General features: G+C 35.4%; 3 protein-coding genes across 3 annotated transcripts in view; 2 read left to right on the forward strand and 1 right to left on the reverse strand.

The window, feature by feature from the left end:
• Window positions 1-26,956, reverse strand: part of LOC121732852 (protein kinase C, brain isozyme) — a 246,177-nt gene that overhangs the window by 88,038 nt on the left and 131,183 nt on the right. The gene's annotated exons all lie outside the window — the stretch shown is intronic.
• Window positions 13,303-13,685, forward strand: LOC121732859 (bombyxin A-2 homolog). Its single transcript, XM_042122854.1, has one exon. The coding sequence runs from the start codon at window positions 13,323-13,325 to the stop codon at window positions 13,569-13,571; it is 249 nt and encodes an 82-aa protein (XP_041978788.1). The 5' UTR covers window positions 13,303-13,322; the 3' UTR covers window positions 13,572-13,685.
• LOC121732858 (insulin-related peptide 4-like) lies at window positions 22,933-23,434 on the forward strand. Its single transcript, XM_042122853.1, has one exon. It carries the CDS (start codon window positions 23,000-23,002, stop codon window positions 23,312-23,314), a length of 315 nt encoding a protein of 104 aa, XP_041978787.1. The 5' UTR covers window positions 22,933-22,999; the 3' UTR covers window positions 23,315-23,434.

The following is a 26,956-nucleotide window of genomic DNA, read 5'->3' on the forward strand; positions in this document are numbered from 1 at the left end:
CAAGTCTCGCAACTCAATTTTTATACTGTAAAAATTTATGAGATCCATGCAATACCAAGTCGGTTAATTTATTCAGTCCCTACCTAGGGGACCTTCTGTCTCAAGTTAGTACGTAAGTTATTATCATATCAATATGAAAAATCTATTACGTTTTAAATAAATAGATCGACTTGGACATCACATGATTAGATTGTTTAGTATAACACTATACGTTTATGTTTATGTTTGTGCGACGGGATAGCGATGGACGTTGCCATGGTACTTAAACTTATTTAGTCATTTCAATAAAATAATACGGGCGAAATACTTTATATGGCAAAGAAACGTTTGCCGGGACAGCTAGTTATATTAATATACTATGCTTATTTCTTACCGCGGACCATGCCGCTGGCAAAAACCACTAGCTAGTTACGACAAAAAAAATAACAAAACATCGGTCTACATTTGAGCAACATTAATATGAAAATTAAATTCCTGTTGTTCCCTCGCCGGCCCGGGGCAACATAGCGGAATGAAAAACATTTCCACAAAACAATCGATACTCGACTTATAATTATTATGGAAATGATTCAGCACAAGCTGTTTTGAAAATATTTATCATCATAACTTTAGAGATATAAAGTAAAGATAAACTAGAGAGCCGGTTTTTAATTCTACTTTTGTATATGTTTAACGCTACTTTTGTGAGAGTATATATTATGTATCGTGTAAGAAAATCCTGTTAATAAATAAGAAAAAAAATCTTAGACCCACTATACTAGCTCGAACTTTAAGGAACGTTAGGGCGTTTTTATTATAGTCGACTGAGGTTTGAAGCCCCGGACTTCACTTGTTCCTTCGACTCCTTGGATCTTGCGCGCGAAGGATGCAAAAACTGCCACTTTTACGCATTAATCACACAATAATGCAAATTAAAATCTTACACACACCCACACAAACCTACTCAAAGCCTAACGCATAATGAGCGTGTAGTATTTAAGACGGCACTTTTACTGAGCCTATCATTCAAACAATCGTGCTTCAGCAGATAACATCAACTCCTGCTAACTATCCTAGTACATCACAATGAAGGCTGTACTCGCTATACTATTGGCTGCTGTGATCTGCGCCTGTGTTGCCGAGCAGTTCTACTGCGGTCGTGACCTGGCTTCCACCCTGGCGAGGTTTTGCGACAACCTGGTGAAGCGGTCGCCATGGCTGGCGAAGAGCGTTGCCCGAGGGTTCCGCAGCCGAAGACAGGTGGTATCCGAGTGCTGCGATAAGCCGTGCACCATGTCGGAACTGCTGTCCTACTGCGCCAACTGATGCGCCACATAAGACTGAACCGCTAATGTATTTGCTGTATAAATAAATATTTTAAACTATAATGCTTTGTTTTAAGTACATATTTTGGTATACAAAATTTTGGATATTTGGCATATTTTTAGCAACATTTTGGGATATAGGTATGTAGTTTGGTAAATTTGCTCATTGTAAATTATTGCTAATTTTCATTCAATACTCTTACAATAGTAACTATTACAATGAACGAAAGAAATTACAAGTTATTTTAACCAATAAAGTGGAAATCCATTCCATGAAAAGTATATTCATATGAAATTTTATTAAAATTATTCCGACAGTTTAATCGAACAGATAAATAGGAAGTCCGTTTGATATATAAATACAAACAAATATACTTTCCGATTTATAATATTTCGAACTCAAATATTTATTTCATCAAATAATATTAGGAAGGAAGGAAAGAAAGATTATCTAAAACAGACATTTCTTTTGTTGACTCCACTTGAAGAACCGCCCACACCGAGTTTTTAACTTCGATCTGTACAATTCTATCATTTGTCGTGCGTCCGATTTACTTTTTGCGGGATTCGTGTCGAACAAACCTTGCAATTTTATTTTTTGCCGACCAAATATCAGACACGTAGAGCGAAGGTTTTTCTGTCGTCATCGCAAAATAAAATATATTTCCTTATAAATTTTGTTTTTCGTTTTTGCCCTAACTATGTTGGTTACAGTATTAAGTAGATTGTATATGTTTGTTGCTTATCTTGTAATATCTTATTCTATAAACGCAATACATCTTACTAAGAAAATAACTACAGCGTGTTAGTGTAAACACCGTTATCCTTGAAACCATCTAATGAGCCCATAAAAATGAACAACTTTTTCTATGAGAACAATGCTGGGAACTCGAAAAAAATGCCGTCTTCATACCCATACCGATGCCCGGATCGGCAATTTGTATGGGTATGAAGACGGATTAACACACTGTATACAAGTCATGCTTGTCCTTTTCTGGCATATTAGGAAAGTCATATGATAGACAAATATGGCGTCGCTACCTTAAAAAGTAATACGCGGCGTTTTATTTATTAGTAAAGTAGGATAGGTAAACTTTTAGTTCACTACAAAAAAATATTTTCAGGGCTTAATAGATTGGATTTGAACTTATATGGGAACCTGTTAATCATAATAAATCTTCGTGAATGGAAGAACGATAAGAGCCGTCAAAGAAGATTGAGGGTTCGGCGTATTCATATTGTAAGCACTTTCTGCTTGTTACGATCTTATGTGATGTGGAACAAATGAAAATGGGTATTATGAAGCTTAAACAACTGATTGAAGTGTGTTAATAACGGTAAATATTTCAAAACGTAAATAAATTAATCATACAAGTTACAATCAGGACTTAGAAGCCAGTGCTTTAGCATTTAATAGCCTGTTTACATTTGCATTATTCCAATCCAGTGATAATGTGAACCTACCTGAATAATGTGAACGTAAGAAAATAAGTATTTTAAGCTTTTTTAAGTATTTTAAAGGCAATTAAAGTACGAAAATCATATTAATAATTTCACCTAGATTCTAGTCTATACCAAATCTTACTAAAATATTATATACAATACCCCTATACAAACTTTATATTATGTAAGCTAACCGACCTTAGTCATTAAATACTCTGGCAAATTGGTCGGATACTTTTGTGACATTCCCAATCAATAACACTAAGCAGCCTAATGACTTAAGTTTGGACAATAACGGATTTTTAAGGAATCCCTCAATTTGCTTTTGTATATTTAATAACTTATTAACAAAAAAAACCCTTTGTCTGAAAGGAAAATACTCCTAATAAATTAGTATAATGACTCGACAAAACCGTTAAAAAATAACGTTTGTTATGTTTTGTGAACCATAATTATTTTGCTACACATGCCCTATCCCACTACAAATAATAATTGTAACTAATTTAAAAAGTCAGTAAAGACCATCATATTATAAAATACTAGCTGTCCCTGCAAACGTGTCTTTGCCATATAAAGCATTTCGCCCGTATTATTTTATTGAAGTGACTAAATAAGTATGTCACCATGGCAACGTCCATCGCTATCCCGTCGCACAAACAATGGTCGCCGTCAGTCTCGAGTTGTAATAATTTACTATTCCTACTCTATACTATTACTATTCAACAAATACACTTATCAATATAATAAGTACCCAGTAGCCGATTCTCAGACCCACTGAATATGCATAATATAAAATTTGGTTAAAATCAGTAAAGCCGTTTCGGAGGAGTACGCGGCCTAACATTGTGACACGAGAATTTTATATATAAGACTAGCGACCCGAACCGTCTTCGCCGTATACATAGCCGACACATCACCCATAAAAAAAATATGTTATATGTTTTTCTACAAAACTATGTATATTATGTATTGCACATGGTATAAACATTCCTCTCAAATAGCTCCTTTTAATCCATCAAGTCCCATAAGCTCACCGGTGAGCGAGACACAATAGAATAACAATAGATTTCCAAGAACCCACGATCGAAGGATTAAAAGCAGCATCAAAATACTTTTAAAGATATTATAAGATGCGCTTTTAATACTACTAGAGATCGCCCGATGGTCGAAATTCGACCTTAGTTTCAATGACATTAGGACGTCTACTACCTATATTTTGTAAAAAATATTGACTATCATTTTTTTTTCAACTCTTGTCTCTGTGACTTAGCTGATCTCAGACTGGCCGTGTAAGCATTGTCTAATAGTATCTTAGATTGAATAAAAAAACTATAATCCATTTTCAATTTGTCAACTTGTTGTCAACAGACTTCAACCATAAATAAAAGAGTATAATTCGTGTGTATAGGCTTGTCACTCAAAAATCTGTCATTTCTCATGTATGTGTGTTGTAGTGTGTGTAATGTCTAATTTGTTAAAAAAATGTATGATAAAAGCATAATTTCAAAATAATATTAGCTCGATGCACTCCTTCACCATAAAAACTATAACTGTGCAAAGTTTCATGCACCTACGTTTCCCCATTTTTCGTAAAAAGGATTACAAAGTTTTTCGTTCGCGTATTATTATGATGATGTGACAAATTATCTCAACGATTTCCGCCGCAAAAGAATTTTCCACATCTCAATTTTCCCGCCCGTCGCGCAAGTGACCAGCTCTCAATCAATCAAACTGTCCAAAATGATGGTCTTTTCAGTAATATAATATTTATTTCCGGTTATTTCTCTTAAAACATGTAGAGAATAAAGATAAGTATTTCCGGTTATTTCTCTTAAAACATGTAGAGAATAAAGATAAGGGCTGCGTTTCCACCAAAGATGTGTGGCGTGGAATGTGTTTTTGAGAACCAATAGAATCGCTTCCTTGACGTTACCCCGCACAGCGCAGCTTTTATCTTCATTCCCTACTTGTTTTAAGTCGTCAAAAATTAGAAAATTTTGTCTACTAGTCGGTTTGGTTATCTTATATATAAAATTCTCGTGTCACAATGTTAGGCCGCGTACTCCTCCGAAATATAGTGGGTCTGAGAATCGGCTACTGGGTACTTATTATATCGATAAGTGCATTTGTTAAATAAATAATAGTAAATGATTACAACTCGAGACTGACGGCGACCATTGTTTGTGCAACGGGATAGCGATGGACGTTGCCATGGTGACATACTTATTTAGTCACTTCAATAAAATAATACGGGCGAAATCTATATATTAATACGTAGGAGAAAAACTTTGTAACCCTTTTTACGAAAAATGGGGAAACGTAGGTGCATGAAATTTCGCACATTAGTTTATATGGTGAAGGAGTGCATCGAGCTAATATTATTTTAAAATTATGCTTTTATCATATTTATTTTTAACAAATAAAACGTTACACACACTACGACACTACTACTAGGAAAACTGACAGATTTTTGAGTGACAAGCCTATACATACGAATTATACTCTTTTATTTATGGTTGAAGTCTGCTGACAACAAGTTGACAAATTGAAAATGGGTTATTGTTTTTTTTTTTATTTAATTTTAGATACTATAAGACAATGCTTAAACGGCCAGTCTGAGATCAGCTGAGTCCCAGAGACAAGAATTGAAAAAAACTATGATGAAGTCAATATTTTTTACAAAATATAGGTAGTAGTCCTTGTTAATGTCGTCGCAAGTAAGGTCGAATTTCGATCATTGTGCGATCTCTAGTACTTTATAATATGGCAAAGAAACGTTTGCCGGGACAGCTAGTAATTTATAAATAACCTGGAAAATTCTCAAAATACGTTAAACAGTAAATGACCTCAAAATATCTCCACACGTAGTATAGTTTTTTTAGTGCGTTAAAAATATGTTTGGAATGAGTTGGGGGCAACATCTACTATTTTCACAAGTTTTTTAAAAATTATTTAAACCCATTTTTGCCCATAACACAAAAGGTATTATTGGTCCATATAGCTGAATCGAACCCCTGAGAGATATTCGAAAAATACCGTGCGTTAATCTCAGTGGCGTAGTCTTTTTTGGCACTCAAAGGCCCGGGCGACGCATGGCTGGGCACCCGCTTTGTGGACGTCGGAAGTCACTAACCGCGGTTCCCCGTTCGATTTGCCTTCTTTTTGTTAGCTTGTAACCTACTAGCTGACTCTAACGCCCGCAACTCCGTTGCGCCAAAATTCGTTTATTGCGCGGGGACCGTACATTTTTCCGGGACACTAAGTACCCTATATCCTCTACCGGGACTCAATATGTCAAATCTAATATCTCTATACTCGCAAAATCGGTTCAGCGGTTTGGGCGCGAAGAGTTAACAAACAAATAGGCAGTCACACTTTCGCATTTATAATATTAGTATCGTCTATGGACTAGTATCAAGTATGGATTTGCATATTGTTTCACAGGAAACGAATTAATATTTGTACATCGTGCATCGAAAATTAATTGTTAATTTTTGGAAACATTACATAAAAAAAAATGTATTTCACCTCTTTTCGAACATTTCAGTAGCTAAGCAATATTATTAGCATTGTGTATTTACTTAAGTGTTTAAATCAAAGCTACGTTCAAAAGTTAATAATTTGTGTAAATTGAGAGTTAAACATGGTGTAAATACGGATTTTCTGTAAAATTTTCCTTAACGTTTCACTCCTAAATAGTATCCTATGGGACCTATAAGCTCGGTGGAAATCGTTTGAACTTTACAAAGATCGTATCACATTCATGTAACGAATTTTATTCGGTGATACATGACATATAACTTACCTAAGCTGGTTTTCTCTAAGGGGAAGCCAAACGAGCCTAATTTTATGAGTCGTGAGTCGCAGAATTTCAAAATCAATCTAATCAGGACTTACAAAATTACACTCGTGTGAATAAAGTAGGAATTTTCTATGAAACTGAATGCAGCAGAATTTCTGCCAACCGAAATTCTGCGACTTTTGCGAATTAGGTAGTAGTACAATTATAAGACGATGACTGAATTTCTAGTTAAGTTCTAGATATGTTAGGGCTTGCGAAAGTAGCTCATAGTTAGTGAAACTGATAGTTTTTTTTAAATCAAATAAGGGGCAAACGAGCAAACGGGTCACCTTATGGAAAGCAACTTCCGTCGCCCATGGACACTCGCAGCACCAGAAGAGCTGCAAGTGCGTTGCCGGCCTTTTAAGAGGGAATAGGGGAGGGTAGGGAAGGGAAGGGAATAGTTGAGGGTAGGGAAGGGAATAGGGTAGGGGTTAGATGATTGGGCCTCCGGTAAACTCACTCACTCGGCGAAACACTGCGCAAGCGCTGTTTCACGCCGGTTTTCTGTGAGAACTTGGAGTTTCTGAAAAGGTCTTAAGTTAGTTTCTATCCCGAAAAATGTACGGCTCGGCCTCATGATAAACGAATTTTGGCGCAACGGAGACGCGAGCGACATCTAGTTAAACTATTATAATCCTAGAAACCCATTTCCAATGTCGAAATTAACAAATATTGTGATAAGCAACTGTAAATTAATATTCCGTTTCAGATGAAACAAACTGTACGGCCGAATCTCGAATACAATTTATATTCGAGCGTGTCCCCACTCTAATTGTTACGCCGAATTGAAATGAAAATAATAAGATGGGAAGCAGCTTACAGTGGATAGGACGAGAAAAAAGTAATTTTCGTTTAAGAGCGTATAAAATTAGGATAATTGTGTATTGTAAATTTTATTTTAAAAAGATAAATTTTTATCTCCCTTTTTTTTCGTAAAAAAAAAGTGGGCCCCGTGCGAGTTTCTTACGCCGGTTCTTCTCGCCGGGATAGTTCCCGAACCGGTGGTAGGCAGCGTAGTATCAACATTCGGAAAGCATTTTCTTAAAATCTACTCAGAAATAAAACAATTTTTATTTTTATGAGATATTTTTATAAGTCCGCTTGAAGAATTGCTTACCGTGTGGTATCCGTAGGTTTTTTGCGGATAAAACTATATATTTAAAAAAACCAACATATTATGCATAAAGAGTTTATGTCGTAGTTTGGCCGTGTCCGAATTCTGCAATTTTTACGAGCTTAATTTTATCCAAAACATCCGGACCAATTTTCCTAAATTTGCTTTGCTTTTATCGGGTACCGATAATAATACAAACTTAAAATCCTAAATTATTGCATAACTATCGAAATTTGGATTTACAACGCCCGAAATGACAACCTTTCACTCCGTCGGAAGATCATAGGCTAAGGCAAGAACACTCCTAAAATGTAAAAAAATATAAAACCGATTTTGATTAAACTTTCAGTATTCCCTAAGTTAAACAAAACATCACTTAAATCGGACTTATAGTTCCGGAGATATACGACAAACAAACACAAAAACATACATGTACATTGTACATACACTTTTGAAATTTGGCACAATTGTTCCGATACTGATATAGGCTAACGTATACGAAAACAGGGCAGTTCTGGAAATACGGGTTGAATTGATAAAAATTTTTTTAAGTCGGTTAAAAACAACACTGCCTCAGCTAGTACACAAGTTAAGGCTCATATATAATGAGCCTTAATTTACCGAGGATCCTTGAAGGTCTCTCGAGTCACTGAGCGCGGAATATTTATGAACGTCAACCGAGACAGGCCAGGTCGACGGGTTACGGTTGCTTCTTGATTAATTCGTGTTCAACTTGAAAACTTTAAGAGACTTGTCAGACAGAAGGCGGTCACGCGTTCAAGCGTTCTGCGTTCGAGCGGTCAGTCACAGAGGAATTCAGACGCGGTCAGAACGCCCCCTGAGTGAGTATCTCTATATAATGTAACACAACACAAAGAACGCAAAACCGCTTGAACGCTTGACCGCGTGGCCGCTCTTTGTCTGATAGGACCCTAAGTCAAAATGTCAAAGGGTGAAGCCAAACGATCGTAATTTGTGAGTTGTGACTTGTGAGTCGCAGAATTTCGGTCGCGTAAATATCTTTTCATACAAATCATGACTCACAAAATTACGCTCGTGTGAATCAAACAGGACTTTTGTATGAAACTGAATGCAGCAGAATTTCTGCCAGCCGAAATTCTGCGACTCACAACTCACAAATTACGCTCGTTTGGCTTCACCCAAAACAGCTAAACTAGATGTTGCCCGCAACTTTGCTGCGTCAAAATTCATTGCCGTAGGACAACATACATTTTTTAAGCTATTGCATAGCCTTTTATCGCAGGCTTTGAACGTGGTGACCGAATCAAAAAATTCCGTAACGAAAATAAACCTAACAAAGTCTAAAGTCGTTTCAGTTCGGCAGACGACACAGTGTTGTGTATGCGCGTAGACTAGCTATTTTTTTATTGCTATGCAAAAGCTTTACCGCGGCAGTCCCCGAGTGTTAAACATATTTTTTTCGGGAATAATACTATTGGATATTCTTTCCAAAGACTTAAAGTATATTCCATACCAGATACATAACATGTTTTTTTTTGGTGGTGAAGATAGTATATTTTTCGCGTGGGACGATGGCGAAAAGTTGCAGGTGGTATGATTCCGAACAATTCCTCAGAGCACTCCCCGTGATACAACCGATAGAGGATGCAGAGTGAAGCTACATCTCGGCGTAATTCCAAGGGGTCCAAGCTGATTGAAACACTATGACAGTCAACAATCCGAGGGGCCCTTCGTTGGATATGATCCGGAGGGTGTATGATACATGTAAATCGGTCCAACGTTTTATTCGTGAAGAACTGATTAACAAACATGTTTCTTGTACAGAAAAAAATTTGCATTTATGATATTAGATCAGAAATGTATAAAGTATCAAATCAAACACTTTTCAGTAATCCTATTAAACCAAACGAGATCAGAAGTAATCTAGATCAAAATATTAAATACTAGATGACGCCCGCAACTTCGTTGCGCCAAAACTCGTTTATCGCGTCGGAACCGTACATTTTTTGGGGATAAAAAGTATCCTATGTCCTTTCCCGGGACTCAAAGTATCTCCATGCCAAATTTCAGCAAAATCGGTCCAGCGGTTTGGGCGTAAAGAGGTAACAGACAGACAGACAGACAGACAGACAGACACACTTTCGCATTTATAATATTAGTATGGAAGTACGGATTTCAAAAAGCAAACCACCAAAGCAGCGGGTTGAAAAATAATAATTAGTACCTAATTGGTTTGTTTTTAACAACAAACGAAAAATTGTGCAACACACACACAACACACACACAACACAGTGTAATTAACTAATTAACACAAGGTGTAATTGTTTACAGGTTACACTACTAAATCTACCTTTAACAATAAATATTATGTGACCCATTTTATTTTGCGTCGTGAAATAATTTATAATAAACAGTTAAAACATAAAAAAATTTACAAAAATACAGAAATTAAATAATAACAAAATGGAGTGAAAGAAAAAATTCTACCTATTACGTGTTGCGAAAAGAGCATAAAATTTAGTAATATTCATATTTCTCGCGATTCTTTATCTTATATCTCAAAGGTGACTGGGGCTGACTGACTGACATAGTGATCTATCAACGCACAGCCACTGGACGGATCGGACTGAAATTTGGCATGCAGGTAGAACAAAGGATTTTGATAAATTCCAACCCCAAGGGGTTCAAATAGGGGATAAAAGTTTGTATATAATAATACTTCTTAACGCGAGCGAAGCCGCGGGCAAAAGCTCGTTACCTTATAAATGACATTCAGCGAAAAATGTTTACAAGATCGCTGACGGATAAAACATTTAAGCATAACCGGCGAAATCCGTTGAGGTAAATTACCCTGACTGGTAAAATCAATGTTAAAATTGATAGGTAGATTACCTGACGGGGACATTAATCACATTTACCTGTAACAGATTTCGTGAAAAATGTACCAGATATTAATATCGAGGGAGGATCAAACTGAACTGGACTTTTAATGCCTTTTCAATCATTTCATTTCAATTACGAGACTGGAAAGAGGCTACAGTTAATATACTATATTTTGTATTGGCTTTTGCATCTTTGCTCTCTAAAAAGGTTAGACTACCAGTCTAAAAGGACTGAGGTAATACAAATTACTTATTGGAACTAGATCTATGATATGTCTCTATCTTGTATTAGTTTCGCTACAGCATGACCATGACTTCCTACTAATATTATAAAGGCGAAAGTTTGTTTGGATGTATGGATGTATGGATGTGTGCATGTATGGATGTTTGTTACTCTTTCACGCAAAAACTACTGAACGGATTTTAATGAAACTTTACAATAATATAGCTTATACATCAGAATAACACATAGGCTACAATTTTAACCGACTTTCAAAATGAGCGAGGTGTTATGTTCGTTTTCTTATATTCAACGATTACTCCGCCGTTTGTTAACCGATTTTCAAAATTTTTCTTTTGGTATATAGGGTATCATCCCAATTTGGTATTATATTCACAAAAGTGGTGATCTGATGAATGATCCATAAGAAATCGAGGGATCTCCTCAAAACTTATAAGGAAACATGTGGTGACTTCGGTTTCGTGAGAAGTATTCTAAGCATATGCTACCAACAAGTAAGATTTTTCACCGAGATATACCTGGTATACCGTGGTTCGGAAGGTGCTGAGAGAACTCCTGATTCTTTGTAGATACAAGTTTGGGAGTTTCGGCGTTGTTTTAAGAACAGAAAGCATATGCTATTATGCAAATTACATTCATCATCATCATCATCATCACTACCATATTATACCATTTCATAGTCTTTTAGATCGAGACTCGAGTTTGTCAAGCGATAATTAAAAAAAATCTATACCTACCTAATATTATAAACCTGAAGAGTATGTTTGCTTGAATGCGTCAATCTCAGGAACTACAGGTCCGATTTAAAAACTTATCTCAGTGTCAGATAGATCATTTATCGAGTAAGACTATAGGCTATATTATATTATCACGCTAAGACTAATACGACCGAAGAAACTCAGGAAAATGTGGGAAAAACGGAGGAAATATTTTTTATGGGAAAATGTACGGTTTCTGTAAAATTCCTAATTTACGCGGGCGAAGCCGCGCGGGACATCTAGTCACATATAAATACGTTTTTATACTCTTGAGGGATTGAATTTTTTAAAACCAAATTCAATTTGGAGGACAGTTGTGTGGAGCTGTGGTCTGTGATGTGGAAAAATCATTAAGGGTCGATTGGTGTGAGAAGTTCTGAGTTAATCTGAGTGGTAGGCACCAGTAGTTTCAACGTTCTGAAAGTATTTGTTACAAATCTATTCACAAATAAAACATTTTTTTAGGGTTCCGTAGCCAAATGGCAAAGAACGGAACCCTTATAGATTCGTCATGTCTGTCTGTCTGTCCGTCCGTATGTCACAGCCACTTTTCACCGAAACTATAAGAGCTATACTATTGAAACTTGGTAAGTATCTACTTACCAAGTTTCAACACATCTGTAGTCTGTGAACCGCATTAAGATTTTGATTAAAAAAAGGAAAAATTATTTAAAAAATTTAGGGGTCCCCATAAGTACAACTGAAACAAAATTTTTTTTTTCATCTAACCTATGCGTGTGGGGTACCTATGGATAGGTCTTCAAAAATCATATTGAGGTTTTTAATATCATTTTTTTCTAACCTGAATAGTTTGCGAGAGAGACTGTTCCAAAGTGGTAAAATGTGTGTCGTCCCCCCCCCCCCCCCCCTCTAACTTCTAGTAGGGGCATGATAAGTCTAAAAAATATATAATGTACATTACTATAAAAACTAAAAAAATTGGTTTAAACGAGATCTAGCAAGTAGTTTTTTTTATACGTCATAAATGGTATAAACCTTAAATAAACTTTCATTAAATCAACTGAAACATAAAAATAAATCAAAACCCTTTTAATTTTATAAAAATAAACCTTATTGCTGCTGCGGAACCCTTCATGGGCGAGTCCAACTCGCACTTGGCCGGTTTTTTAATTATTTCATAACTATATTTTTTCATAATCATAATAATCAGCAAAGTATAATTACTAATAATTACATATAGTATTCTCAGTGTCGAAACTAAATTTAGAACTTAAAGTATGCATTTGCGAAGTTCTAAAAATGAAAACATTGTTTAAAGCGTTAATAAAACGATATAAAACAGTGTTTACTGGCGTTTAGTCAATCAGTTAGAACCAGTGGATTTAACAGTATATAACACCGAGTAAGATCGCAAAACTGTAAAACTCGTGTAACAACCGACTACCAGACTCAACAGGCCGACAGGATGATTTTGCCTTAATTTATCTCTGTATATTTTGACACATATAGTACATCTCTAACCTATGTTATTCTCCATGTATTTTGACACATATCTCCACGTATTATCCAAACATGCTTAATGTACGTAGGCTCCTCATTATACAGTTTTGACCTGATCGAAAATAATAACATATGCGGCATCCATTATCCCGTGACGTCACCCGCTAACACCTATTATTTCTGAACGTTAAGCACGGCATAATTGCATGTTAATTAATCCGGCCAGGTATATAAGCCGGCCCACCCTGGATAGCGGCACACTCATCCCGAGTACTCCACACCAGCAACACAACATGAGGGCTGTCATCCTTTTGGTGCTCGTCTGCTTCGGTATGGCGATGGCTCAGAACGCCGACTTCTACTGCGGGCGGCGGCTCGCTACGGCCTTGGCGTACCTCTGCGATGGGAACCTGGTGAAGAGATCCGTGGAGATGGAGGAGATGTGGCCGTGGAGGGGCAGGAACAAGAGGGATGGCATCATTGCTGAGTGCTGCGAGCAGCCCTGCACCACCAGAGTCCTGCTCAGCTACTGTGCCGCGTAAGCCCAACGACTTCTGCACTACTAGTCCTAGTCTACGACCTTGCTCAAGTATTATTGTTTTTACAAAGTATATTATGTGTTGAATTAATTTTTACAAAATAAATTGTTATATTGACTTCATCTTTTCATTGTATGACCGTAGCTTAAGAACATAATCCTTTGTTATTAAGACATTTGTAAGTAGTTGTAAACAATGTATTTAAAACTAAGTTTAGTATAATCACTTTTCTGACTGTCTTGAATGTAATATTATGTAATTAATAACTTAATCTCCGAAACAACTATGAAACTAATCAAAACTTGAATGTGTTTGAAATATAATTTAGTATCATTATCTTAGTAATGTCAATATTATAGTACAAAACTTGAAGGAAGCTCAAACAGGGCTTCAAAATGAAAATGAAATGAAAATATACTTTATTGTGCACAATCACATTTACAATACCACACACATAAAATAAAAACACATAAAATGATCAGAGTACACAAAGGCGGCCTCATTACTAAATAGCAATTTCTTCCAGACAACCTTTAAAAGAAAGGAACAAATTGCTGGAGAGAGGGTGTTGTGCTTAAAGTATAACTATAATAAAAATAAAACATAAAAAAACTTAAGAGGATTCCACACCGCCCTTTTTTCCATACAAACGTTGTCCCCTGTTTCCTCCCTGGATAATGCTAGTAGAGTTATAATTTTTTTCCTGAATATCTACGGCCACTAATACAATGTCCCTATGTTTTCTTTTTTTTCATAATTTAATTATTAAATAAGATATGAACGTTCAAAAACCCAAAAAAATGGCCAGATTTTCCACTGTGTTCAAACGTCCAGAAAACAGATTTGGCTAGATTATACAAAAAAAGCAAAACATAGGAACACAGCTCAAGCCTTTTTTTAATCTTTAATGAAAAAAGTACTTAAATCGGTTAAGTTTTGGAGAAGGAATCAGGGGACAACGAATCGTTGATTTTCTGGATTTTCTGCAGTTGTCTCTATCGCGTTCTGCGGTATAAGCTTGAGGTAAGGGAGACAGCTATAGATATTACACGTACTTTTTTTTCATTTCTCTAGCCCCTGTTGTATCCTCTTAACATTAAAAATGACCTATAAATACTATTCAACCTCGCTTTAAATAATTGTAAAGTATCGAACATGTAATTTGTGATATATTTTACGTTTTATATAAAGGTAACAAAAGATTTATTATCTTCTCTACAATAGTGTACGTTCTATCCCCGTATCCCGTTGCTACGAAATAGAGTGGAGAGGGTAGTAAAATACTTCATGACATTATTAATAAAAATAATAAACCCATTAAAATAAGATAGGAAGGTAATTAAATGCAGTTGACTATTTATAGCCAAGTTATTGCCGGTTATGGGCAATTTGGGCAATAACGGTTGTACGAAACATAGGTATATTTATTTGGTTATGATTTTATCTATGTGTATTTAGTACACACGTGTGTTTGTTCTACCCTAGCGCCTATACCGATCCGCTTTTAACCTATCAACTCCCAAGCGGTCGAATTCGATAACAATAGATTTCCAATAATCCGCGATCAGGGATTAATGAATGAAGTATCAATTGATTTGTCGAAAAAGCCTGGGCTAAGGGACAACAATATATTCCTCTTGGACTGCATCCAATGTAGGGCCATCCAAATTGTAGATCGCCAAAGTGTTTTAAGCTCTACGTAGAGATATAGCATTCGTCGTTTTTCCGACCCTACTTAAACAAGGTTTGTTAAGCCAATAGAAGAAAGATATTTTGACCACACTACGTAAGTTTACTCGTCTATATGACAGGGCAATAGTTATTTTAAGGGGGCGACTAACCCTATATTGTCGATTTTATAATTCATTTTTATAAGTACTTGAAAAAAAAGCCCCGAATTTAAACATAGATACTACATAATATTTTCAAGAATTTGATCGAGCGAGACACGATATCTTAAAATTTTCCTACGTAATTTCATTACTATAAAAACTACCAACGAAAATTTGTTTGAACGAGATCTAACAAGTAGTTTTTTTATACGTCATAAATAATAAACCACAATTTAACTTTCATTAAATCAACTGAAATCCAAAAATTAAATAAAAAAACCCTTTAATTTCATAAAAATAAACCTTATTGCTACTGCGGAACCCTTCACGGGCGAGTCCAACTCGCACTTGGCCGGTTTTTTTTATTAGATTGATTTGAAAGGGATGACACTATGATGTTGCTACTTTTAATTTCTTCACTTTCTTGACAGGCTATATAAAATTCTATCATTAAAACACTGACCTAGCGGATTTTTAAAATGTTGTATATTTATCGAGTTATTAAGAAAAAACTAACTTGGCGATGAATCCGCGTCGTCCTTTTTCACCTGGCATATGAAAGACGGGCGTGAGTGTGAAGAGAGAAGGACGATGTTTGTTTTTGAGGTTACCGCGACCGACAAAAAAAATTTTCACTGAATTCTAGACAAAAAAAAAGCATTTTATAAAAATTACTTAGTAAAATAATTATTCTTATAATCCATTATAAACAAATACTTTACAATGCATATTGGAGTACACTCGAGGGACTAGGAGGATCTACAACTTATCTGAAAGATACTCCATACTCTATCCGCAATCGCAACTTATCTATCAGATAAGTTGCGGATAGCCTATCCTTACACTTATCAGCCGGACACTTATCAGGAAGTGGTGAAACAGGCCCAAGGTTTGCGTAAAGAAGTAATATTTCAATACACAATCAACAAACGCAACCATCTAAGTTATGCACAACCCCCCACTAATGGCAAGTAATCCACCACGTGAACGATCGTCTTTATCAACGTTACAGCTAACAGCCAGACAATCTATAAATTAATTTCCACCCTCACCTGCTCTCCATAGATAAACAACGGTTTAATGAAAAATGGGAAAACAGGCAGATGGATGGTTGGTATCTCTACAGAAAATACTTAGTCAACCTGTGAAAGTATTTTCTGTAGAGAAATTTATGGTGCAACCAATGTTAATAGCTTAAAATAAAGCAATGTCTTCGTATCCGTTGTAGATGATTTTAACAGTATTTTCAGAGCGATGTAACCACTCTTCAAATGTTGTAGTGCCTGGAACAAGATTCTTAAATGTCGGTATGATACAAACATAGCCGGTCTTACAATTAAGTAATAATATTATTTCAATTATCCTTGGTGCGAAAAACCTATAGCAAAAAAAGTATATGGGCGAATAGCCCATAGACGGCCCTAAATTACATAATAAAAAAGATAGCCGGTCTAGTCCAGAGAAATGAACAGGTCAATACGTCAGAGGCTAACCATGTGCGAGTTTCCTCACGATGTTTCCTTCACCGTACGAGCGTTCGCATATGTACTTGATCTTGTATAGATCTGAAAATGTGTCATTGGTACACGCCTCCACCTGGAATCGAACCTAAATCTTTATAGTGACTCTATTTACTCTGGCTTTTAATTCTATTATTACAAATTGAACACCAGCATTTACGTCCTAACTACTAAGCTACAGTTGTCCTCCTGTGACTTAGCAGGAAAGGTTTTTTTTTAATAAAATTAGGGGACAAACGGGTCACCTGGTAGACAGCAACTACCGTCATCCATGGACACTCGCAACATTAAAAGAACTGCAGGCGCGTTGCCGACCTTTAAAGAGGGAATATACTCTCTTCTTGAGGGTTTGCGGGTTGGTTATGAATTACAACTGAAGAAATTATGGTTATCGCGCGATGATTATAAATTTATACGACTTTCATCGCACTAATAAAAAATATACATTTGTAAACTGAACTATACACAATATTCTGTCCTTGTCTATCAAGCCTCGTTTGTAACGAATCAGACAAGAACAAAGAACATCGGTGCGGCTGGCGCAGTGCCCCAGTTGCGGTTAGCCGGCTACGGTTCGATTATGGTAACTAATGATGTATTTACATTATATACCAGCTTTAATATCGTATTTAAATAATTAAGGCTTTATAGTATCGTATTTGACGACCTCTGTGGCTCACTCGGTGGCGCGTTGGTAGCGCAAGCCGGGGGTCCCGGGGTCGAATCCCGCCGACGGAACATAAAGTTTTCATTGTTCCTGGGTCTTGGATGTATATCAAATATATGTATGATATAACAAAAATCTTAAATATATGTATAATATAAAAGTATTAAATATATTATTTCCGTTGCCTGGTACCCGTAACACAAGTCCTTCAGGTAATTAGCACGGGGCCAGACTGACGTGGTGTGAAGCGTCCATTAAAAAAAAAGGGAAATAAACGAATCTCGACGCAACGGAATTTCATCATCTAGTTTCCCTATAAGAAAAAAATCGGCCAAGTGCGAGTTGGACTCGCGCACGGAGGATTCTCTACAAATATAGAGTAAAAATAGATAAAAAATGTGTTTTTTTTTGTATTGGATTTTATTATTTATTTTATTTAAATTTTATTATTATTTATTAAAGTAAGTATAAATACAACTGAGTATTTTGTGAACATTTCAAGTGCCTACCTATTGCCATTTTTTATATCGAGCAAAAAATAACAAAAAAATTACGTTTGTTGTATGGGAGCTCCCCTTAAATATTTAATTTATTTTGTTCTCAGTATTTGTTGTTATAGCGGCAACAGAAACACACACTCTGTGAAAATTTCAGAAATCTAGCTATAGCGGTTCTTGAGACGGCCGTACCATACTTTTCTCGAAACAGTTCGCGGGTATTTCACCCCCCTATATCTTCGATGTTAACAAAGTTAACTATCTAGTAAAACTATAAATGCAAAATATGCTAAAAAATAATATCCACAGCCGAACATATAACCTGCTCGTTTTTCGGAAGTCGGTTAAAAATAGTATCGTATCCCAAATGAAAAGTGTAAGATTTGCATATAATAATACATACATCTATTTCTGTAGACAGCAGAGTAATCACCGTAGACCGTAGCTGCTACGCCGTAGCACCTCTACGAAAATACATCTTACTCTGTCTACGAGAACAAGAAGGATATAGCATTTTCTTATTAATTGCAGTAGGTATATCATATTAATATCCTACGAATATTATAAATTTAATAATAAATATTTAAAACATCGTAAAAATAATACCAACAGAATTCGTTCAAATTGTATCTTTTAGAATATAACAAGATAATAATAATAATAAATCTTTATTGCAACCATGCAGATCATATTTTTAAATTACAATAAAATTTCCTACATATTAAATTAAATTTAAAATTATTAAAAATAGACTTTGAGCATAATATGAATCATTGCTCAACGATTCATATGCGCAAAGTAGTGACTTTGCGCATCAATAGATGATTTGCACAATCATTGAACAATGATTCATATACTAAAATATACTAAAAGTCAAACCTGTTTGCTTACACTCTTAGAATGGTGTTGACTGTTACAATTAGAATGATAATTCATTAATGGTATATTGTCTTTTATTTAGGATCTTTTTCGCCTCTCACACAATTACAATAAACACATAAAAATATGTAACTAATTTCATTTTTTTTCTGTGTCATACAATCGATAAATGACTCAACTTCGATGAAATCAGTGTCATTCAAAAACTGATCCTTAATACACACGACAACGTTTTATTGTTTCTAACCGTTACTTCAGTAACGGTTAGAAACAATAAAAAAATGAAAAATAATTTTACTAAATGGGCGACTGCAGGAATTAAAATAAGCAGGCAAAGATTGTATAGTCTGTATGAAGAAAAATGTTTTAATAATAGTGTAGCATTTAAAGAATACGTTAAAAACTATTCTAAAACTTTTAGAAAAGTTTGCAAATCTGCTAAGGCTATGTACATAAAGAAAAAGATTAAAAATTCCAAAAATAAAATTAAAACTACTTGGAAGGTAATAGCTGGTGAGACTGGAAACGTCACCTGTCGTAGCTCGGATTTTCAACTGTATTTTGAAAATAAATAAATTACCAATGATCTAGAAGTTGCGACGGCCTTTGAAAAATTCTTTGCTGACATTCCGGTCTCAACTACGAAAAACTTAAACTCCTCACCTGCAGCTGCCGAAAAACTACTCAAAGATAATGTTAAGGAATGTAATGTCAATTTTAAGTTTAGAGAGATTGACCCCAAAGACATTATTGATACTTTTAAATTATTAAACATTAAGAATACCACCGATCTTTGGGGCTTGTCTACAAAAATTATTAAATCAGTAATTGACATCATAGCTCCTCATCTAGCAATGATTTTTAATAACTGTATAGAGAATGGTGTTTTTCCTGACTTAATGAAGCACAGCAAGGTTATACCTTTATTTAAAGCGGGAATTAAGTCTGATCCGACAAATTACAGACCTATATCGATTTTACCGACTCTTAGCAAAATATTTGAAAAAATAATTTTAAAACAGCTATTGGTACACTTTAATTCAAATAATTTATTACACGAAAATCAATACGGTTTTACTAAGGGTCGTTCCACAACGGATGCTGGTATAGGTCTTCTATGTAGTATATTTGAAGCTTGGGAGGGATCGCAGGATGCCTTAGGTGTCTTCTGTGACCTCTCTAAGGCCTTCGACTGTGTCGAGCATGCTACATTGATTAGGAAATTACACCACTATGGTATAAGGGACTCAGCACTCAACCTTTTAACATCTTACCTCAAAAATAGGACTCAAAGGGTTGAAATCAATAATAAGAGATCAAATGGAACCAAAATAGAATTAGGTGTCCCACAGGGATCTATTTTAGGCCCATTTCTTTTTCTCGTCTACATAAATGACCTACCTTATCTAGTTAAGGATAATGATAATGAAATAGTACTTTTTGCTGATGACACTTCACTTATTTTTAAAGTGAAGAGACAACAGTCTAATTACGAGGTAAACTGTACTCTTTCAAAAATAGTACATTGGTTTAATGTTAATAATTTACTTTTGAATTCTACGAAAACTAAATGTTTAAAGTTTACTTTGCCCAATGTACGGCAAGTTCAAACCAATGTACTATTGAATGATGAGAAAATGAATTTGGCGGACACTACTGTATTTTTAGGTATTACACTAGATAGTAAATTACAGTGGGGTCCTCATATTGCTAAACTCGCAGATAGACTCAGTTCTGCAGCATATGCAGTCAGAAAGATTAGGGAAAATTCTGACGAAGACACTGCACGATTAGTATACTTTAGCTATTTTCACAGTAGAATGTCATATGGTATCCTTTTATGGGGAAACGCTGCCGATATTAATACTATCTTTGTGCTGCAGAAGCGAGCTATACGTTCGATTTACAAAATGTCTACATTTGAATCTTTGAGAGAAAAGTTTAAAGAAATTGGTATTCTGACAGTAGCTTCTCAATACATTTTGGATAATGTAATACATGTTAGAAAAAATATATGTAAATTTAAAGCCAAAGGTGACATTCATTGTAGAAACACTAGAAATAAGTACAAGCTAGATTTGCCAGTGATCAGACTTAGTAAAGTCAGTAAATCTTTTAAAGGTCCTTACGCCTTTTCAATAAAATCCCAGAAAACGTTCAAAATCTTTCCATTAATAAATTTAAGAAAGTAGTCAAAGAGCGTTTGTGTGCCAAAGCCTATTATAAGGTCAATGATTTCATAAACGATGGCACATCTTGGGAGTAGGATGGCTGCTTACAAGGCTACTTCTACATTATTGTACATGACTTACTATGTATGTATGTTGACATTGTATAATTTTAAGTTACAGCATTGTAAATTTTATTTTAAAAGATTAATTTTTTTACCTCACTTTTTTTGGTAAAAAAAGTGGGCCCCGTGCGAGTTTCTTACGCCGGTTCTTCTCGCCGGGATAGTTCCCGAACCGGTGGTAGGCACCGTAGCTAATATTAACATTCTGAAAGTATTTTCTTAAAATCTACTCAGAAATAAAACATTTTTTATTTTTTATTTTTATTTAACGACATAAAGTAACTGCAATCAAAGGCCACGACAACAACAAGTCGTGAACAGTAAAGAGCTATAAAAACTTGAGAAGTCCACGGTACTGCCGTGCAGTGTCGTGATATGGAAAATTAAATAGATTTTAATAAGTTTCTTGGCTCAACAAAAAAATTCTCAACATAGCAACAACAATAGCTATCTTTAAAACAAAAACATCATGTATCCAAAGAAACTCCAAGGCGAGTATCCTTAGCATAACAACAAGACTAGTCTTCAAAACAATAACACGCTGTATCCCAAAAAATCCAAACGACTATCCTTAGCATAGCAACAAAAATAGCAATCTTCAAAATAACAACACCATGTATCCCAAAAAAAAACCAAGATGACTATCCTTAGCATAGCAACAAGACTAGCAATCTTCAAAAGAACAACATCCTGTATCAAAAAAACCTCCAAGATGACTGTCCTTAGCATAGCAACAAGACTAGCAATCTTCAAAAGAACAACAACCTGTATCAAAAAAACCCTTACAATCGATTAAATTTTTAACCCATTTTTTATGAAAATCGATTTTTAAAAAATCGATTTTTTTAATTAATGGAAACCCTTATAATTTTTTTTAACCCATTTTTTATGAAATCGATTTTTTAAAAATCGTTTCTTTTAATTAATCGAAACCCTAATAATCGATTAAATTTTTAACCCATTTTTTATGAAAATAGTTTTTTTTTATTAATCGAAACCCTTACAATCGATTAAAAAATATCGACAATCGAAAAAAAACAATCGATTGTTCGATTAATGATTTCGATGTTACAACACTACTCTCCAACCGTCTTACGGTTTTTCGATCAGCACGAGAATCTGACGCGAGTTTCATAGTTTTTACCCATCCCACAAAAGTGCTCAACGCCGCTAAAGAAGTTTTCACTTCAAAAACCTCCAAGACGACTGTCCCTAGCATAGCAACAAGACTGCCTATCTTCAAAATAACAACACCATGTATCCCAAAAAAAACCTCCAAGTCGACAATCTTTAGCAACAAGACTAGTAATCTTCAAAACAACCACATCCTGTATCCCAAAGAAAGCCTCCAAAACGACTATCCTTAGCATAGCAACAAGATTAGCTATCTTTATAACAACACCTTGTATCCCCAAAAAACGCCACAACGACTATCCTTAGCATAACAACAAGACAAGCAATTTTCAAAACAACACCCTGTATCCAAGAATAAAACTCTCGAAGACGATGACGCAAACATTCTAATTATAGTCCGCACCTGTCTAGCGCCTGTGACATGAGCCTACATGCACTCACCTCGCATTATCTCCACACACTGAGCAATGAACGTGCCCGCATAATAACCCTGTATATATAGAGGAAAACCCCGACGTACGGCATTCGGGTATACAGTTTCAGTGAGGACAGTAACAACTACTATAGCCACTACAAGTGAAGCAACTGAGCAGCTACTACAAGTAAAAAATGAAGTTGCTCGTAGTGTTCATCGCGTCCTTCCTGGTAGCCGTATGCGGGCAGAACCAGAACTTATGCGGACGGAACCTCGCCACCGCCTTGGCCAATCTCTGCGGCATGAACATGATCAAGCGGGCCCGAGGTCAGGATTTGCTGGTGAGAGATCAGGACCCGCTGGCCAGGGAGCTCGGAAGACTGCAGTTCTGGCCCTGGATGTCGAGGCACAGAACCAAATCCCTGGGCAGGAGTAAGAGGCAGATCGTGTCGGAGTGCTGCGAGAAGGCCTGTTCGAACGAGGAGCTGCTGTCCTATTGTGATTATTAATATATAATATGTCTGCCCCGGGCTTCGTGATAAATGATAATAAGTATAAACCCTTTTGTATCAAATTTGTCTAATATCGTGTCTTGAAGTCGTGATAACTCATATAAAATCTTATGTATCAAATTTGTAGGTTTACTAATTTATCTCTTGAAGCTTAGCTTAACTTTTGACTGACTCATGGCCGAATTTTCAACGTCTTAAAGCCCTTCTTCACGTTGGGCTACGATTGGTAACCATAATTGTCTGTCTACAGCACGCATCATCGACGGGCATTTACAGACTGACTAAGGTTATTTCTGTACAGGGGCAGTATGACGAAACCGTTTTGAGACTCAAACGATCGAATTGGAATGCAGCGACCTACTCTAACAAACGTGAAATGACGTTGTTAGAGAAGGACACGGCATTCTGATTCGATCGTCTGAGTCTTAAAACGGCTTCATTGTAGGCCCCCTTGGCCCGGCCTCTAGGTTCGCCTCTACTTGTCCTTGTGTCATCGTGACAAAGTCATAGACTTTCGCTTAGTTAGACTTGATTTGAGAATCTTTTAAGGGATGGTTTAAATACATACTAAGGTTTAAACTTTAATCACTTGACCATCGAATATATTACGCCCCTAATAAACTGAACTCATAGAGCTCAAAATACAAGTCAATGTTATGCTTACTATACATACAGTTGTCTTGCTTCTAAATTCATACATGTACGTTATGTAAACTTAAAGTCAATTTCATATTCGATTGGAGATGATATCTTACGGTTGTAATAACGTAGAACCGTAAGCCTCTTACGGGGAGCTTACGTATTACATCCCGCAGAAATGAGGTTTGTTTAGAAATTCAAGAAATTCAAACTTTATTTGCAAACAAGTACATATTAAAATCAAAATACATTGACAAATACAACTTATACCTCTTTTCAATCGTATTTCAACGTACAGGGTTCAACATTTCTACTTAAATTAATTGGAGTTATGCTGAAATATTTTAACTAGTAGTGAGTAGATAAAATTGCTAGATAATCATATATTTTGTACCAGAATGTAGAAATAAAATAAGATATACTATAGGAATGTTATTTATCATGTTACTAAATATATAATAAACATATACTTTTGTATATCGACTGACTAATGACTATTGCTGTTTCATTTATGATTCTTAAAATACTCTCTCTTCATAGCAAACCATGCTGGTTAACTTTGATTTTTACCATTATTGTTCATCTACATTATGTACAATCCATGTCTTCCATGGGCAAATATTATAATATGCCCCTTAACACGTCCATCGTGGGTATCGCAGACACAATAGATTTTCAATTGTTATGCGGCAACCGGCTGCCGCTTGGGGATTCATCAATCCCCAAGCGGCAGCCGGTTGCCTAATTAATTTTGTTATCGCCTATATCTGACCATAGTTGGCCAACGTTGGTCATTTAGATTTTAAATTGTTGACACTCCAAAGATCAGTTTAATCACGAAATTAAAAAAAAATACTAAAAATAACGTGTAGATAACAAACTAAGAAGGCTTGACAAAAACATAAATAAATTATTGTAAGCATAAACATACAATTAATATAAATCATAGTAATAAATAATTATTATACTTACGAGATGACGCCTGCAACTCCGTTGCGCCAAAATTCGTTTATCACGCGGGAACCTAGGGTCCTTTCCCGGGACTAAAAATATCTGCATACCAAATTTCAGCAAAATCGGTTCATCGGTTTGAGCGTGAAGAGGTAACAGACAGACAGACACACTTTCGCATTTACAATCTATATATATAAAACTCAAAGGTGACTGACTGACTGATTGACATAGTGATCTATCAACACACAGCCCAAACCACTGGACGGATCGGACTGAAATTTGGAATGCAGGTAGATGTTATGACGTAGGCATCCGCTAAGAAAGGATTTTGATAAATTCCAACCCCAAGGGGTTCAAATAGGGGATGAAAGTTTGTATAATATAATAATACTTCTTAACGAGAGCGAAGCCGCGGGCAAAAGCTCGTTTATTTATATAATTAGCATGGATTATTATTATATCTAATTGATTTGAGCGAATTGATCAAGTTAGTACTGTGAGCTCGCTGCTCATGCGGTAAATATTTGTACAGCCATCTCAGGTGCTTGCCCTTGTCTGCAATGTATTAATTATAGTATATAGTATAATATATGCCATATACATGTATGAGCATTCCGCACATACATCTCATATTAAAGCTCGCCAAACATGGAATACCTAATAATATTAGTATGACATTATTAATTGCAGAATTAATCGTGATTGCAGAATTAACTGAAAGGATTTCGATAAGTCCAATAAATAAATTTTAGATGTCGTGTAGTTTGTTGGCGAACTTTTTCGAAACGGCTGGACCGATTACGTTAAAATTTTAGGTTGTTAATGTTGTCAAGTCAATGTCAAGTGGTTGGTCTGAGAAACGGCCAATATCTATTTCTCAAATCCGAAATAACTTAGCAGGTTCGGTCATCTTCAATGGCAGTATTAAAGTTTTTTTGAAAGTTAAGGAGTGAAGGTTCTTAAGGATGTGGTCGTTACAACGTCTGAAATCAAAACTCTTCACTTTTTGGGAAAATCTTTCATAGAGGCTCCTATGCATATACGCAAAACGCGTATTATATCAAAACATCGTTTGCAGGTTTCAACGATTTTCTTTTCAAGCTATTTTATACAGTAATTGGCAAAAAAGACCAAAGTGTGGAAAAAAGCTTTGAAATTCTTGAATTGAAATCAAAAGTTTCTTAAACGTCTTCATTACAAAGAAACAAAGTACAAACATAAAAGAACATTAACAATACAATCTCACAGTGCATGGAACACAGTCAAAGTATTATTCGTTTCATATTATTTCTAGAGAATACTACAACTTTAATTAAACCTCTGATTCTACTAAGATAATATCTTAACAAAGAAAGAAAGTAAACGCAAAGAATAAGGTGAAACGATCTACAAGTCCCAATATGGAACAGATAAATGATGCATAAATATTATAGGCATGTATTTAAATCAATATCTGTATATTCCCTTTTCTCGATCAAAATATTTCAAAGTTTCACCAAAAATACTGACTTGCACACTAATTATGCACCCTAAATAATGCGAATTCAGCATACTAATTAAAGTTATTTGCGTAACTGTTTTACTGAACGAATAACTATTATTAAAATTGTATATCTAACAATTCCTTAGTTCCACAAACATACTACAACTTTTTAAAGGAAAACCATCACCTAAATTACTTTTAGGAACATCATTTATTCTAAATAAAACCCAATTTAATATCTTATGTTCATATTATTAAGAACACATAAAAATCATCAAGTGCTAACTTAACATGGACTAAACTTTAGCACAGTGAATTGTAACTCAGTTTATAAACAATAATAATAAACAATCGCCAAAAAGCGAGTCGGATTCGCGCACAAAGGGTTCCTTACCGATATATTGCAAAATAATTAAGCCTCCGGCTTAGGAATTGCACTCTAGGGGTTGACAAGCTACTAAAGAAAAAAAAAAAAGAAAAAAACAACAGCTGGCTTTAATTATGAGTCTGGGTGGTTTACTTTACTTCTGGGTGGTTCACAAAAAATAACGCTCCCGCCTTAG

Source organism: Aricia agestis, chromosome 13, assembly GCF_905147365.1.
Source record: "Aricia agestis chromosome 13, ilAriAges1.1, whole genome shotgun sequence".
Classification (NCBI taxonomy): Eukaryota; Metazoa; Arthropoda; class Insecta; order Lepidoptera; family Lycaenidae; genus Aricia; species Aricia agestis.

Coding starts and splice junctions, on each gene's coding strand:
- LOC121732858 (XM_042122853.1), top strand. CDS start 23,000: ATGAAGTTGCTCGTAGTGTTCATCGCGTCCTTCCTGGTAGCCGTATGC.
- LOC121732859 (XM_042122854.1), top strand. CDS start 13,323: ATGAGGGCTGTCATCCTTTTGGTGCTCGTCTGCTTCGGTATGGCGATG.